General features: G+C 37.5%; 1 protein-coding gene across 2 annotated transcripts; it reads right to left on the bottom strand.

The window, feature by feature from the left end:
* Nucleotides 1-1,858: 1,858 nt before the first annotated feature.
* alg14 (ALG14 UDP-N-acetylglucosaminyltransferase subunit) lies at nt 1,859-13,763 on the bottom strand. 2 transcript variants are annotated; one of them, XM_072378826.1, is made up of 4 exons: nt 13,604-13,763; nt 12,213-12,364; nt 9,910-10,032; nt 1,865-5,697 (listed from the first exon to the last, which is right to left on the bottom strand). In XM_072378826.1, exons 1-4 carry the CDS (start codon nt 13,746-13,748, stop codon nt 5,467-5,469), a joined length of 651 nt encoding a protein of 216 aa, XP_072234927.1. In that variant the 5' UTR covers nt 13,749-13,763; the 3' UTR covers nt 1,865-5,466. The 2 variants fall into 2 exon arrangements, with proteins under 2 accessions (XP_072234928.1, XP_072234927.1); XM_072378827.1 differs by lacking the exon at nt 9,910-10,032 and having other exon boundaries at nt 1,859-5,697.
* Nucleotides 13,764-14,723: the final 960 nt, after the last annotated feature.

The following is a 14,723-nucleotide window of genomic DNA, read 5'->3' on the forward strand; positions in this document are numbered from 1 at the left end:
AAAGTGTCTGCTAAATTCATAAACATGTGACTGTTGCCAAAACACTACACTACAAAATGAATGAATGGTAGTGTTAAAAAAATTTTGACTGGCACCTTATATTAACAATACCTTTCACAATTAAAAGCCATGCAAAAGACTGTGTTCAAAAGCAAATTCATTCTTACATTAATATGCATACATTGATTAACAGCATGATATATGTGGTTCAAAGCAGGTTCAGTATAACCAGGGTATTTGATATGCTGCTCACTCCTATGTTCATAATCTATATGAGAAAAGAGCAAGGAAATATTTTAAACAAATCCTGCTTACACTTTGATTCGTCTGCATGTTTAAACTTTTATTTAGCATACAGTACAAATGAAATAAGGTTGAGTTATCACTACCTTAATTCATTATATCAAGAACATATAAACAAATCTAGAAGTGGACAATATCTTTGAAGAAGTGCCTTGAGATAATATTGCTTGTGATTTTTCACTATATAAATATAAACTGAATTGAACAGAATTTAATTTAAACTGAATTTAATTCAATTTGATGTCAGTAACATTCATATGGGAATTAGGCAAAGACAGATTAAAAAAGATGAAGGGAATATACAAGTAACAGCATTATGAAAGTTTGTATAATTAGCACATTCACCCAGGAGCAACATATCGGTCATTTTACCTTAAAGACCTGGAGTAGCATACACATTGCACCAACATTTTAAAGACAAACGGTTTTGATTCAGGAAAAAAATGCCAAAGAAAATGTGACTTAAGCACAACAAAGAAAGAGCATTGCTGAGTACAGTAACGCTACGTGACTAGTCTGACGAGTTTATTCTAGCGTGATCAAGAGGTTATCCTTGTTACAGGTGGCTGAAAGCATTGCTGCCTGTGTTGAAGTGTGTCTTGGCAAGTCATTGAACTCAACATTGCCCCCAGTGTGCTTATTGATGCGACAAAACAAATGCTGCAGGTATTCTATAAGAATCACGATACGAGTGTGTGTGTGAATGGATGAATGAGAAACACATTCAACAAATTCAAAAAATTAATATCCTAGCTAAGGAAACCAACAGATTGCACCGAAACTTGTCTTCAGTCCAATCTCCCGTCCTGAGCGTGCCTGTGGCGACTGTGGAAAGGAACGACTCCCTTTTAACAGGAAGAAACCTCTGGCAGAACCAGACTCAGGAAGGGTGGCCATCCGCCTCGACCAGCTGGGGTTTGAGAAGACGGAAAAGAGGGAAAAGAGGGGGGAAAAACACCATAACGCCATTCAAAGGATATCTGTTGGAACAGGGAAACATACGTTAATAACCACAATAATGTCACATGTACATAAAATCAATTGTGAAATTAAACAGGGGGAAAAAGAGAGCAAAGTGAGGAAAGGTGTGACAGATGAGGTCCCCCAGCAGTCTAAGCCTATAGCAGCTTAACTATGGGATGTTTCAGGATTACCTGAGCCATCCCTAACTATAAGCTTTATCGAAAAGGAAAGTTTTAAGCCTAATCTTAAAAGTGGAAAGGGTGTCTGCTTCCCGGACATTTACTGGCAGCTTATTCCACAAGAGAGGGGCCTGATAACTGAAGGCTCTACCTCCCATTCTACTTTTAGAAACTCTGGGAACAAGAAGTAAACCTGCAGTTTGGGAGCGAAGTGCTCTGTTAGGAAAATACCTTACAATTAAATCTTTAAGATATGATGGAGCTCGGTCATTAAGAGCTTTATATGTGAGAAGAAGAATCTTAAATTCTATTCTGAATTTAACAGGGAGCCAATGAAGAGAAGCTAAAACTGGAGAAACATGATCTCTCCTGTTAGTTCTCATCAGAACTCTGGCTGCAGCATTTTGAATCAGCTGGAGGCTTTTCAGAGAATATGTGGGACAGCCCAATAATAAGGAAGTACAGTAGTCCAATCTTGAAGTAACAAATGCATGAACTAGTTTCTCTGCATCACCCTGAGACAGGATGTTCCTGATTTTAGCAATTTTTTTTTTTGCAAGATTCATTTTATTCAACATTTTGCATTTGAACCAAAAAATATCACAGAAAAAAACAACATTTAATGATTATGACCAAAATTCAGTGGTGGGTGGGTGGAACTGTCAGGCTCTCTTCTTAACCAATTCTTACTCTTCTCAAAACAGAATTTAATTTAAACTGAATTTAATTCAATTTGATGTCAGTAACATTCATATGGGAATTAGGCAAAGACAGATTAAAAAAGATGAAGGGAATATACAAGTAACAGCATTATGAAAGTTTGTATAATTAGCACATTCACCCAGGAGCAACATATCAGTCATTTTACCTTACAGACCTGGAGTAGCATACACATTGCACCAACATTTTAAAGACAAACGGTTTTGATTCAGGAAAAAAATGCCAAAGAAAATGTGACTTAAGCACAACAAAGAAAGAGCATTGCTGAGTACAGTAACGCTACGTGACTAGTCTGACGAGTTTATTCTAGCGTGATCAAGAGGTTATCCTTGTTACAGGTGGCTGAAAGCATTGCTGCCTGTGTTGAAGTGTGTCTTGGCAAGTCATTGAACTCAACATTGCCCCCAGTGTGCTTATTGATGCGACAAAACAAATGCTGCAGGTATTCTATAAGAATCACGATACGAGTGTGTGTGTGAATGGATGAATGAGAAACACATTCAACAGATCTTGGCAGAACATTGTCAAGGCTAAAAAGAGGTCCAATCAATATCTGTTCCAGAAAGCAGCACAAAATAGAAAAAAAGTTACTGATCCTCGATATAATGGTTTCAGCTGGGATTTAAATTTTATTTGAAAATAAATGTTCACCATCATGAAATCTGTGAAACTGACCAGTACAATGACAGTGATTTTGAGATACCATGCAATGACATATGAGTATTGTGTAGTGGAATAATAAAATTACTAAATTAAATTAAATAAAATGTCAGAAGATATTTTGACCTCTGTTTTGAGGGTCAATGCAGGATGAACATGTTAATGAATGCTGTTTTATTAAGGTGAATAAAATACTTAATGAATCTGTTAAGCTTTGCCACATCATTTTTCATCACCCATATCCTGTAACACCCAATTCTGGACAATGGAAGGGGATACTGGGAATAACAGTGTTTAACTTTTAAAAAATTCCAGAAATGTGCATAGTTAACATTTACAATTGCAATTATTGGTAAGGACTGAAGAGTCCAGGCAAAGTAGCGTTTTATGACAGACTAATTGTAAAATATTTTTTTTCAGCTTAGATAATTTCTATGAGGTGTCCAGAACAACATACTAAAAGTCCTAAGAAATCCTAGTTGAGGAAATATGCTAAAGTCTCATTAATCCGAGATGTGTGCCAATAAGGCCAGACAACAATACACCCCAATGGGGCTATTTTTTTTCTTCATCCCGCTCCCGCTAAATTTCTGACCATTTCTGACCGCAACATGTGTGTTACATTCCCGCCCGCTCCCGCAATGTGTATGTCCACTCCCGCCCGCACCCGCAAAACTTTGAGAATTCATGCCCGCACAATAATAGAAATGCATTGATTTTGTGTCTTCTCCTGTCCCGCAGGAGAAAACACGTAATTTTATAGGCTATTAATAAAGAGATTCATGGACAATTGAGAAACTTCTCCAAATGTCAGACTTGCCTTGCTTTGTCTTTGTGCTGTAAAGACCTTCTTTGAGTTTCCTTTCCTTTCCTTTCATTTCCTTTCCATTTATTGACATCCTGTCGCAAGGCTACATCCCGACAGTGTTGCCAGGTGGAAAATGTAGTATTATTGTACCAGAAACATAAAATTATCGTATTTTGAGGGAAATTATCGTCCAACTGTCATAACTAAAATAACAAGTCTATTGATGGGCTATAGTCACTCTAGAGTTTAATAGCGTTTAACAGGCACTCACGGCTTTGCATCAGCAGTTGCGTTAAGCTAATTACAACCACACATTCACAGAATGGTCAAATTGTCATAATTATCAAAATTTGGGATTATTGATCATACATCGTACACAGGGCAAAATTATCATACAAATACAATAATTATCGTACACGTGACCTGGCAACACTGCATCCCGATCCCGCAGTGTTTTTTTTTAGCCGCCCGCACCTGCCCGCAGCAAAGTTCATACCGCCCGCTCCCGCGAGATTTGAGTTGGGTCCCGTGGGACCCGGCGGGACCCAATCCCAATGCAGCCCTCTAGTCAACACCCTATAACAAGGTGTGCATTAGGCAGCTTCTTGTGATCACAGAATCATCAAATGTTTTGTTGTTTTGTACTCAACATAACAACATATTAAACATGACAACAAATTATGGCTGTACATGTGCAGGGCTCAAACGGATAGTGGTGTTATATTCCGCAAGTGTAGGGGGAGATTATCTATTGTCTGATTATCAAGCCAAATTGATGTTGGTTCGTTTGGCTTAGCTGTGAAACTGTTTTAACGTTAGCTTTAAGTGCTAAAATTACCTCAGCAGTAGTCAGGGATAATTCAGGTGATTGGGAGTCCTGTCTTGTTTGTTTTGTTGCTGGTTGTTCCAAAGTGGAATCATATTAATGGAAGATCTATTAACTGACATTCTCAGAGTAGGGAGTACAGCCATGCATCATCTGGAATGGAATGGAACAACAGTTTCAGGCCATATCTACACAGTTAGTGTTTCATCCATTTTAAACATGACTTGAAACATGGAAAGTTTATTAATAAGAATTTATTATGGACTGGTGACCTGTCCTGGGTGTACCCCGCCTTTCGCCCGATGACTGCTGGGATAGGCTCCAGCCCCCCCGCGACCCGACTGATGGATTGACGGTATAGAAAATTGATGGATAGATGTTTGGAAAGCTGACCTATGCTTACCAAAACACGAGTAACATAGATTGAGAAGTTGTACTTGAACTCAACTTGAACTCAACAAAGCCAGTTGTTTCTGTACTGCACGTTAAACGATCAACTACAACAAATAAATGATAACAAATCCACAATTATCTCAGCAGTGTTGCATTGTATTTGAGCTTCTACAATAATTGATGTAATACTTATAAGGTGGATGTGTCATATGTATGTCATAAGTACAAAGGTACATTTGGGTAATGGAGTTTGAAAATTGTACTCGTCCAAGCCTGTGATGAACTTGGCTCAACCCGCTTAGTTCATAATAGTCTGACAAACTGCAGTGCAGCAGAAATTCAGAAGTTAATGCCATCAGGTGGGAGATTCTAGAGAGTCTGGTTAGGCTTTTGCTTGTGAGTAACTTTCAATATTTTGATTTATTTCTGTTGATATCAGACTGATTGATGAAACACTCATTAAATTGCATCACATTTCTGAAGAGAAGTTTTTTGCTAGTTTTTCTTTTAATTTTCACATAGAGAGAGCAGTTATTCATAAGTGAGACAAATGCAAGCTCTTTAATCCTTTATTTGTATGTATAAAACTTAGTGTCCATGTATAGCAGATCCTTTCAGACTATTCTCCCAAGGAAAATAGATTTTGGGTATTTGTCCCTCAGAGAGGCCCACTGCACAAAAAAATAGTCTGAAACCAGGTACAGGATCTTCCCCGTTAAGGACAGTGCCTGCACTCGGCAAATGCTTTCAACATACACTATCAGGACTTTCTTCATTCCCAGAATTCCAAGCAATAGTCCTGCCACACACAGAGGAACGCAGGTCCCTGGGCCATTACACAGCACCTGAAACAACACAATCACACAGATGAGAGGGGCTGAGCAAATTTCAACAAAGTGACACATACATAGGAAGCAATGTCTTAGGCAGTTAAGGACATCTGTGACAGAAACTTTATGTCACATGACAGACACAGTTAAAGGAGCATTTGTTTGTTGTCTTAATATCTGTTAAAGCCCTGCCAGCCCAGAACAGATAAGAAGAGATAATTAGGTCTGATTTGTTTTTAATTGGAAGATCTTTTTTTGTTTGTTAGTTAATTGTTATTCATTGCAATTAATGAACAATCCTGCATTTTCCCAGCTGTTTCCAGTAACACTAAGATGTCAGACAATGACATCTAGGCACTAAAACAGTAGATGGTAGGTAATATTTGAGCTTATTTAAAAATATTGACACACAATCAAAAAATAAATAAATAATCAACCTTTTGTATTTTAAAGCTTCTTTTCAAAACTAAGAAGCTTTCCCCCAAACAAGCACTTAATAAAAAACAACTTTCTTGCAAATCACTACATTATTTTTATTCATATAAATATAAATATAAATATATAGACATATATTTTCATAGAGAGAGAGAGAGAGACTTTTTTTGGAAACATATCTTTCACCATTTAACATTAATAACATCTGCAGACTAGTATGCAACACGTTTTCTATTTAAATCCTAAATTTAAAGAATTACAAGAACATAGTATATTACAAGGATTAAAAGTTGCTTCAACACTTACAGACAATAGTAGTTGTTGCAGCTAGACAGAGCAGTGACAAACAGATGTGTAAGTAGTGTTTTCACATTAAACACTGGATACATTTAGCCTTTCTAACTTTTTACAATAAATCAATGAAAACAGAAAGAGCCAAACAGAATAGAGCAATATGACAACGCAGGAAATGATCATGAACATATTTGCTATACATACATCTTGTGATTCTGAGGATTATTGCTGAACACTGGTAAACTGTGCTGTCCTACAGTGAACAAATATGTTAAATATATGGTCTAAAACTAAAAAAGGCAAGGAGAGCAAAAATATTCTTTCTATATGACTCAGTGGCAGAAAGACAGCAGCTCAGTGAAACTCAAAAGTTAGAGTGGGGGAGGGGTTGAAATGAATAAGTGGCCTTAGGCCAGAGGCAGATTTAGGGAGTTGGGGGAGTTTGGGTTCACAGGAAACCAGACAGAGCTGCTCCGGAGTCTGGAGAAGTCATCACACAACTCCACAGACACAGCACCACTATAATCTTCTCCACACTAGTGTGAAGACTCAATGTGCACTCTGCATTCATAACTCTCAACAGTTGTGTCATTCTAGAAGCTAAACAATAGACCAACAGTCTTGCTCAGAATCATTAGCACCCATCAACTGTAAGTTCAGAGTTTAGAATAACTTGATGATAAATGGATGTCTTGTGTTTTTTTAAGCAGGGTTGTGAGGAACTTATGAGCTAGGTTTCTGTTAGCAAAGCAAATGGAAAATAACCCTTTGAAAAACGCAAACAAGGAATGTGAATATGACACATTTCTATAAACTGGTTTGAAGCAAATAAACTTGTCTGTGTGCTGTTGTGAGGCTGGCAATACTCATAATACTCTATGATACTAGTGGTTGTAATACAGTGGAAGAAACCCTGAATAAAAAAAAAAAAGGAAAAAAACAACTGGAGTTTTGAGGAGTTATTTTCATCACACAGAATAGCTGGGATATCTGGGAAGATGCTGGTCAGTCACCTGAGTTTATTGTTTACTGGCTTAGACTTTAAACAGCTTATGAGTCGCAAAATTCTAATCTTTGCCCGGCCAGATGCAGTTTGCTAAATTGTTTACTTTTCTCTAGCTGTGTATAAAGTCTCAAGCAATCATACATTTTTTGGTACATTACTGGAGTTTTTTTCATTGCAGTCCACCTTTTCCTATTCATATCTTCTAGCTGTTGCCTGCTGTAGACATCAGTTACTGCTCTCAGTATCTCAGTTTGGGAGATAAACTCAATCTAAAACAACTCAAATCTTAAAAAATTTGTCACTTTATTCTTAACCAAAGAACATTTGTGTTTATCTGCAACACTGTATGCACAGTGGCTGCCCAACGTATCCCTCTGCTAAGCAATTGACTGTCAGGACGTTTGTCCAGACTTGCTGGATTGGTTACTGGTGGGAATTCAACTTGGGAAATTTAAAAGCTACACATTTTTTGCTTTCCCACATGCTTTTAATTCATATTTACAGTCTCATAGTTTGTATTATGGGATTAGATTTGGATAGTAAAATTTGGATAGTGGATAGTGTAATAGTATCTTCCTGCACTTGAAAGTAAGTTGCTTTGGATAAAAGCGTCTGCCAGAAACACTGCTGCGCAATTTTATGCACATCTATAATTACAAAGCTCCAGCATTCCAAGAGTTCTAATATTTTAACTTCAAGTCATCCATTCTTTAAAGCTTAATTTATTAATGCAACATATGATTTAAGGACATGCTTCTCTATGCAAAAACGTGTATTACTATAAATCAGTGTTTAAAATAAAAAAAAAAAAATCTAAATCACCAAGAATATATTTATAATACACAGAAAGCTTGGGTCAGATGTGATTCGATTCACAGTCAATTCAAAGACCGTAAGGTACCCAGGTCCTGTAGCTGTAACACAAAAGAAAACTGTCATCCATAATAGCTGTGTTTGACAGTTGGTATGAAGTTGTTGTGCTGTTATGCTGTTTATGGATTTTGCTGAACACAATGTCATTATGACCAAACATCTCCACTTTGATCACCTCTGCCAAAAGAACCAGTGGTAGAATCCAGAAGTCCTGTGGTTTGTTTGGATGCAACTTTGCAAACCTAAGCTCTCCTGCCATGTTGATGGCATTCTTCTGGCAACTCTTCCAAACAAGCCATACTTGTTCAGCCTTTTTTTTCCCTAATTTTTCTTATTTCTTTCCTAACACAACCCTGAATGCAAAATATAAAAAAACTTTTATGATTTTTTTATGCTAAAAAAACTTTTATAGACGTCTATAGACGTCCTTATATTTGATGATTATCATTTAATCAAACACATTTGATTAGCAGCACTTGGCTAATACTTATCCTCTTTATTCCTATGGAAACTTTAAGAGAGTACTTCATTTTTCTACACAAAGCTTCTATGTGAAGACTTGTTTTTTCTTAAATAAACTACACTGCCATGTGTTTTTTTTAAACCTAATTTTAAGATCTGTTTAGGATTGTATGTGTTTAACTTTTTTTGTTGTTGTTTTAATGTCCTGATATGTAATCAAAGATGTTGCAAGGGAGGAGTATCATCATCATGGCATCCTACATAGATCTTTTAATTCTTAATGCAAACTGTGGATAGTACAGGCTGGCAAGGATGATGTCTTACATGTATTGCATAAACAGCCTCTCATTCAGGATTTCATTAAAATGAAAATTAGGGTCGGTGTCCACATAATCCACATTTTTTTAATTGCTCCAATGAGCAGAGAGCATATGCAGCCGATTAAGGAAAAGCACTGCACCCAGCTTCTTTTTTTCTCAGCGTTTTTTTTTGTGTGTCTGCTCCAAGCACATAAAGTTTCAAATCTCAGAACTTTTTATAAAGGTCCTACTGTCGTCAAGGTTGCTTTTTTTCAGGCAACCAATTCTTCCTTTTCTGTGCAAAGCCAGTCTTATGAAGTGTAACCTAGAACATGGATGCCTAAGGTGTTAAAATAGGAATAATCTTTAATATTAAGACACCTAATTAAAACTGTTTTAATATCAAATAAGGTAACACAATTATAAGATGAACATACACATATACTATACTTCTTAAAAATGCGTATGAGACAGTCACTTCAATTTCTGCAGACTCTTCAACGACTTTGGTATGGACGTCCGGCTGTTCCTCTTTAGCTAGGACAGGCAACTCTTTAAACCAAAGCTTTGGAAGTGGCTGTATTTCCCTCCATATTTCTTGCTGCTTCATCTTAGTTAAACTACCAACTTTGGCTTCAGACTGTAACACCTCACATTCAATATCCTGTCTGCTCACGTGCTGTGTTGCAAATACTTAAAACAGAGGCAGGCAATCAAGTACAAAGCAGAGAGCACTAAGTCAGCTGAGCAAACAGAAAAGGTTCCAATTATTTATTTTTCAAATTTCCTCTTTTTTATTCACCCCAATAATCAACTATAAGGTGGTATGTTGCTGTGTTTGTACTTTGGGTCACTCACCATATCAGGTCTGAGTCTGAACACCAAAGGGAGGGAGTATCGCAGGGCATTGAGGGTGCTGACAACTGAGGAACTCCAAGACTGATGGACCTCTCTGCTCCGTGGGATTTGACAAATAGTGAACTGAATTGTAAAAAAACAAACAAACAAAAAAAACTTTTGTTGTCTTGTAGTGGAACTAGCTTTAAACCATCTCAGATTTAACAGTATACAAGGCCATACTTTTGAAAACACTATCACAAATAAAATAAAAGAAGTTCAGCTGAGTTTGCAACCACCACAAAAATGTATTTGAAACTGTAAAAAGAAAACAAACAAACTGCTTGGGTTCCTCTCTGCTTTTAAAAGTGGGGCTTCTTTTAAAGAGCCTGTTTATAATACACTGATATGCCTGTGAGCTGCGTGTCTTACTCTACCTTTTTTTTTTTTTAACTTCTTATGTTTATTGCCATTTTTTATTGCTTTCATGAACGGTCTTCTAATTTTTTTTTTGCCTTGGTTTTTAATTGACTTTAATTTTTGCTCTGTAAAGCACTTTGGAATAAACTTGTGTTTGAAACTCAACTTAAATAAAGTTGAATTTAGTTTAATTCAAATAAATATATGTGGATCATGTTTTATTAAATAATCATACATAGTAGTTTGCATTTTGTCTTAATTTAATATTTCTGTGAGGTCAATATTTGAAGATTTCAGGGGGGGTTTTTATGCTGAAAACAAAACAAAAATTGCTCTATGATGTACTACTTTACAAAATATTTATTAGTACATGAAATAAAAGTCTAATTAATATTGCTACCTAAACACAAACTCTGGATTTGGACATCATGGACCCTGGACATGGTTCTGTGTCTACTCTGCATTGGTGGCTCACACAGTGACACAAAGGCACATTCATCTGTTGTATGTTGCTTCCCCTTGGGGGAAGTCTAAAAAATATGTGAGGCAGTCTGAGATGAGAGCTTCTCTTGCTATTGTTGACATGGTTGTTAGTCCTTTGCCCCACCACGGAAAAGACAGAAGTCATAGCGGACAAGGATTTGCTTTGTGGTTGAGTGAAACTATACATAAAGAATAATGGCTCAGTACAGCTGTTATTTGCACTTTCCACCCAAACCTCATTATTTAATGTTTCTCATGCACTGTCCTTTTTATGATGAAATCAGTTGTTGTTACTCCAGCTCATGCCAGCTTACATCCTATTAGCATACATCCTATGTGTGGTGTCATCTCTGAGAGGTATGTGCTGTAACTGTACAGTGAACTGCCCTCAAACCAGTCTTCATTGGTTGCTTAGCAAAAAATCCTTCACTTTCTATGGTTCGAGAATGATGGGCAAAGAAACAAAAAAAAAACTTTATCAGCCTCTATAGAAAAAAAAACAAACAAAATGTTTAAGAGGTTAAACCTTCATCTTTTATTGTAAACTACTTACTTTGCCCTCGTGTTTATTAATCTATATTTATCTTTATCTAAAAATTGTTGATGTGTCTTGAAAATGTTGATGTGATATGTTTGCCACCCCAGACTTAAAAAAAGGTAAAACGATTTATATGACACTCCACATCACAATTGGTTAAGACCATAGTGCAGGAATTTGCTATTTTTCACATAAATATATATATATATATATATATATATATATATATTACAGTCAAGCCCTTGCCAAAGGAGGTTATACATGGCTTACTAAGGTGACTTCATACAGTGTCTACATCATCAGACAAATATTTATGTACTTTAAAGTTAAACTTATTTTTACTTGTCACCTAGCAGAGACAAGGCAGCCACTGTTGTGATGTAAATGGAGTGCATTTCAGCTAAGAGGATGGTTGAGTCTGTGATGGAAAAGGCATTAAGAAATATAAAAGTTGGCCTGGTATGGGCTGAGTCAGGGACGGTCAGTGTCACGCTTGGTTGGTGAACCAGGCAGTGTTAATGGTTGTTTTGGATAAATATATAACTGGTGTATCACTCAGATTATTCAAAACTGTTACTGCATAATTTGACCAACAGCACACTTCTTATGTCCAAGTTAGGCCAGTTTATTCGTTGGATCTGTGTAGGCTGAGCACCAGATAGTCTGGATAACACACCTTACTTCATGGCTGTGAATGTGCAGTATAGCAGCTTGTCTCTTTTTAGGTAAAATGTCCCACATTATGGGTAACACAGAGAGTTGCTGAAATAAAAAAATATTTAGCAAAATATTTACACAGGAACACCCAGTAGCACTTAGACAGGTCTAGGGACACATTCCAACCTTACACATGCAGATCTCAGCCACTGGATAGGCTACACACCTGTGACTCAGTGTTTGACTGTTGTTTAAAGCTTTCAAAGGAGCAGATTTTCTCCTCACTCATCCTGTCTGTGTCAGCAATGACATAGTGTCGAGGTGTGTAAGCTGCAGACAGGCATTCCATCAGTCGCAGGATCTCTGTGGTGTGACCACCTACAAAAACAAACAAGAAAAAGGCTGAATTATTCACAGTAACAGTAACTCACAACTCAGTTTCCATGTTTGTTTGTGTGAAAGGCATTTGTACTTCGATTTTTTCCATTTGCACAAGCAAGCAAAGATGGAACGAGCCCTCTGTCTGTGCAGCCCAAACCCACAGACTGTGTTTATTGCAAAATGTACAAGGACTGTAGTCCTGCAGCACACCCAAAGTGTAGAACACATCGTCAAAGTCCCAATTGGTTCATCCACACAGACTGCATGAGATAAGACCAACAAATAGATTCAAAACATTTATAACCAGCCTGTAAAGACCGTGTGACTGTAAAGACCATCTCTGTTTATAAGCTGATACACCCCACCATCTAGTTTAGAACTGAAGAAGCCTTTCGAGTGAGAGGTGAAACGTCTTCAAGGTCCAAGAAGGAGACCAGTTGTCCTTATTCAAGCTTTTATGATTACCATTACCTGGATGACTGAGATTCTTCATCAACGTATTCTTTATGTGTTGTGCCTGCATGCCAATTCTCGGTCCAGTGAAACAGCCCTTTGTGGCTTACTTTTTTTAACAACTGTCATTTTACAAGTTCAGACCCATACAACACTGAGGCTGGTTTGTCACTATGGCGAAGTGTTATTTCCTAAGTCCCTAATTTTTTCTACCATCTGTCCTTAACTGCATGGCCTTTGAAAGGTCAAACAAAATTGCTCAGGAAAGGACTATAAGAGGAATTTTATTTTCCCTATTCGACTGTAACCCTCGGCGGCCGTCAACTGCAGGTGCACTCAAACGCACTTAAAACCATAAGGAGTTTTGAAGCTGGTCAATGATTTTAGTGTTGTAGTATATTGCATATTAGTAAGTGATGTAACAGTTGATTTCAGTGCAGCTTGTTACAGCTGAGGGAGAAAACTCTCTTATTCATAGACAGGTTTTATTATCATTCAGATGTACAAGTATACAGAACGAAATTTCGATCCACGACTCCGACAGTATAAAGATAATAAAATACAGGCCAAAGCCCGTGTTGTTAGTCTCGTAAACTGTATTGGTCTAATTTAAATACATATATGCATTCTGCTTGTTCACCCTTTTGGGCAGACATTTCAGTGAACACAACAAGCAGTCAGGGTGTGTTTTAATACACGAGGATGACTACAGTAGAGTTAAATTGTACAACGACAGACCACAGCCGCATCATATGTTAGAGGAGTTCAGGTGGAACAGTTTACCTGAACCCGCGACGACCAGAACAGCAACCGGACCTTTCGTTCCAGGCTGGTAGTTTGGTCCCGTCTTCACAACAACACATAAGCGAATAATAAGTAAGAGACATAGAAATAAAACAGCAAACAAAGCCGCTACCAGCAAAGCCATGACAATTACGGTAGCTCTGTGTGACCAAATCAGATATTTTGCGTTCTTCTTCTTCTTCTTTGATTTTTAATGGCAGCTGGCATCCTTGGTGTTGCATATGCCGCCATCTACTGGACTAAATGTCTTTCTTTTTCCCCCTATTTCTTCTTTTCTATATTTTTTTAATTATTCCAGTATTTATCAGGAATCCTATTGTTATTCTCCTCCCTTCTTTAGACTTAGCAGATTCTACTATGTTTTTCAAATTACATTCTGTTATTCCTGCCCTCTGCAGCCCTATCTTCATTATTTCCCTCTCCCTTCCATATCTGGGACATGCTATCAACACATGTTCCACTGTCTCCCTCTCCCCACAGCTACACTGCCCAGTTGGATGTTTCCCCATTATCTTAAGTGTATTATTCAGTTTACAATGACCTATTCTTATCCTGCTAATAATGACTTGTTCTGTTCTGTCCACAACACCCTGCCTCTCCTGCTACACTTTGTAATTTATATAAATGTCTTCCTTTTTCCTGATTCTTCCAATATTGATTCCACTGATTGTTTATTTATTTGTCCGAAATCCCGCCATTCCGACATCCCGCTATTCCGACATCCCACCATTCCAACATCCCACCATTCCGACATCCCGCTATTCCGACATGCAAACGTCCCACCATTCCGACATCCCGCTATTCCGACATCCCACCATTCCGACATCCCGCAATTTCGACATTCAAACTTCCCACCATTCCGACAAGGCTTTCCGTATAGGGAAAAGTGCGTTACTCAACAGGTGAGTCCCTTCTTTCTGTTCATGCAATTTAAATGTTTAACACATGTTTACAGATAAGCGTTATTAAAAACACAAAGTCTCGGCAACTGGAGGAGAAGAAGCAGACAGTGGTGGCTTGTTTTAACTTCCGAAAATTTAATCCAGGAAAAAAAGGCTTACAAATATGGACCGAAACGGCTCCATAATACGCACAAGAA

This window comes from Leuresthes tenuis, unplaced genomic scaffold, assembly GCF_036924035.1.
Source record: "Leuresthes tenuis unplaced genomic scaffold, fLeuTen1.0.hap1 SCAF_24, whole genome shotgun sequence".
NCBI lineage: Eukaryota > Metazoa > Chordata > Actinopteri > Atheriniformes > Atherinopsidae > Leuresthes > Leuresthes tenuis.

What these genes read in the sequence shown, in the direction of transcription:
- alg14 (XM_072378826.1), bottom strand. Translation starts at nt 13,748, where the DNA reads ATGGCTTTGCTGGTAGCGGCTTTGTTTGCTGTTTTATTTCTATGTCTC. An exon ending in TCTGGTCGTCGCGGGTTCAG is followed by an intron (nt 12,365 to 13,603) that starts GTAAACTGTTCC and finishes TTGTTTTTGTAG; the next exon opens with GTGGTCACACCACAGAGATC. An exon ending in TCAGACTCAGACCTGATATG is followed by an intron (nt 5,698 to 9,909) that starts GTGAGTGACCCA and finishes GTGTTGTTTCAG; the next exon opens with GTGCTGTGTAATGGCCCAGG.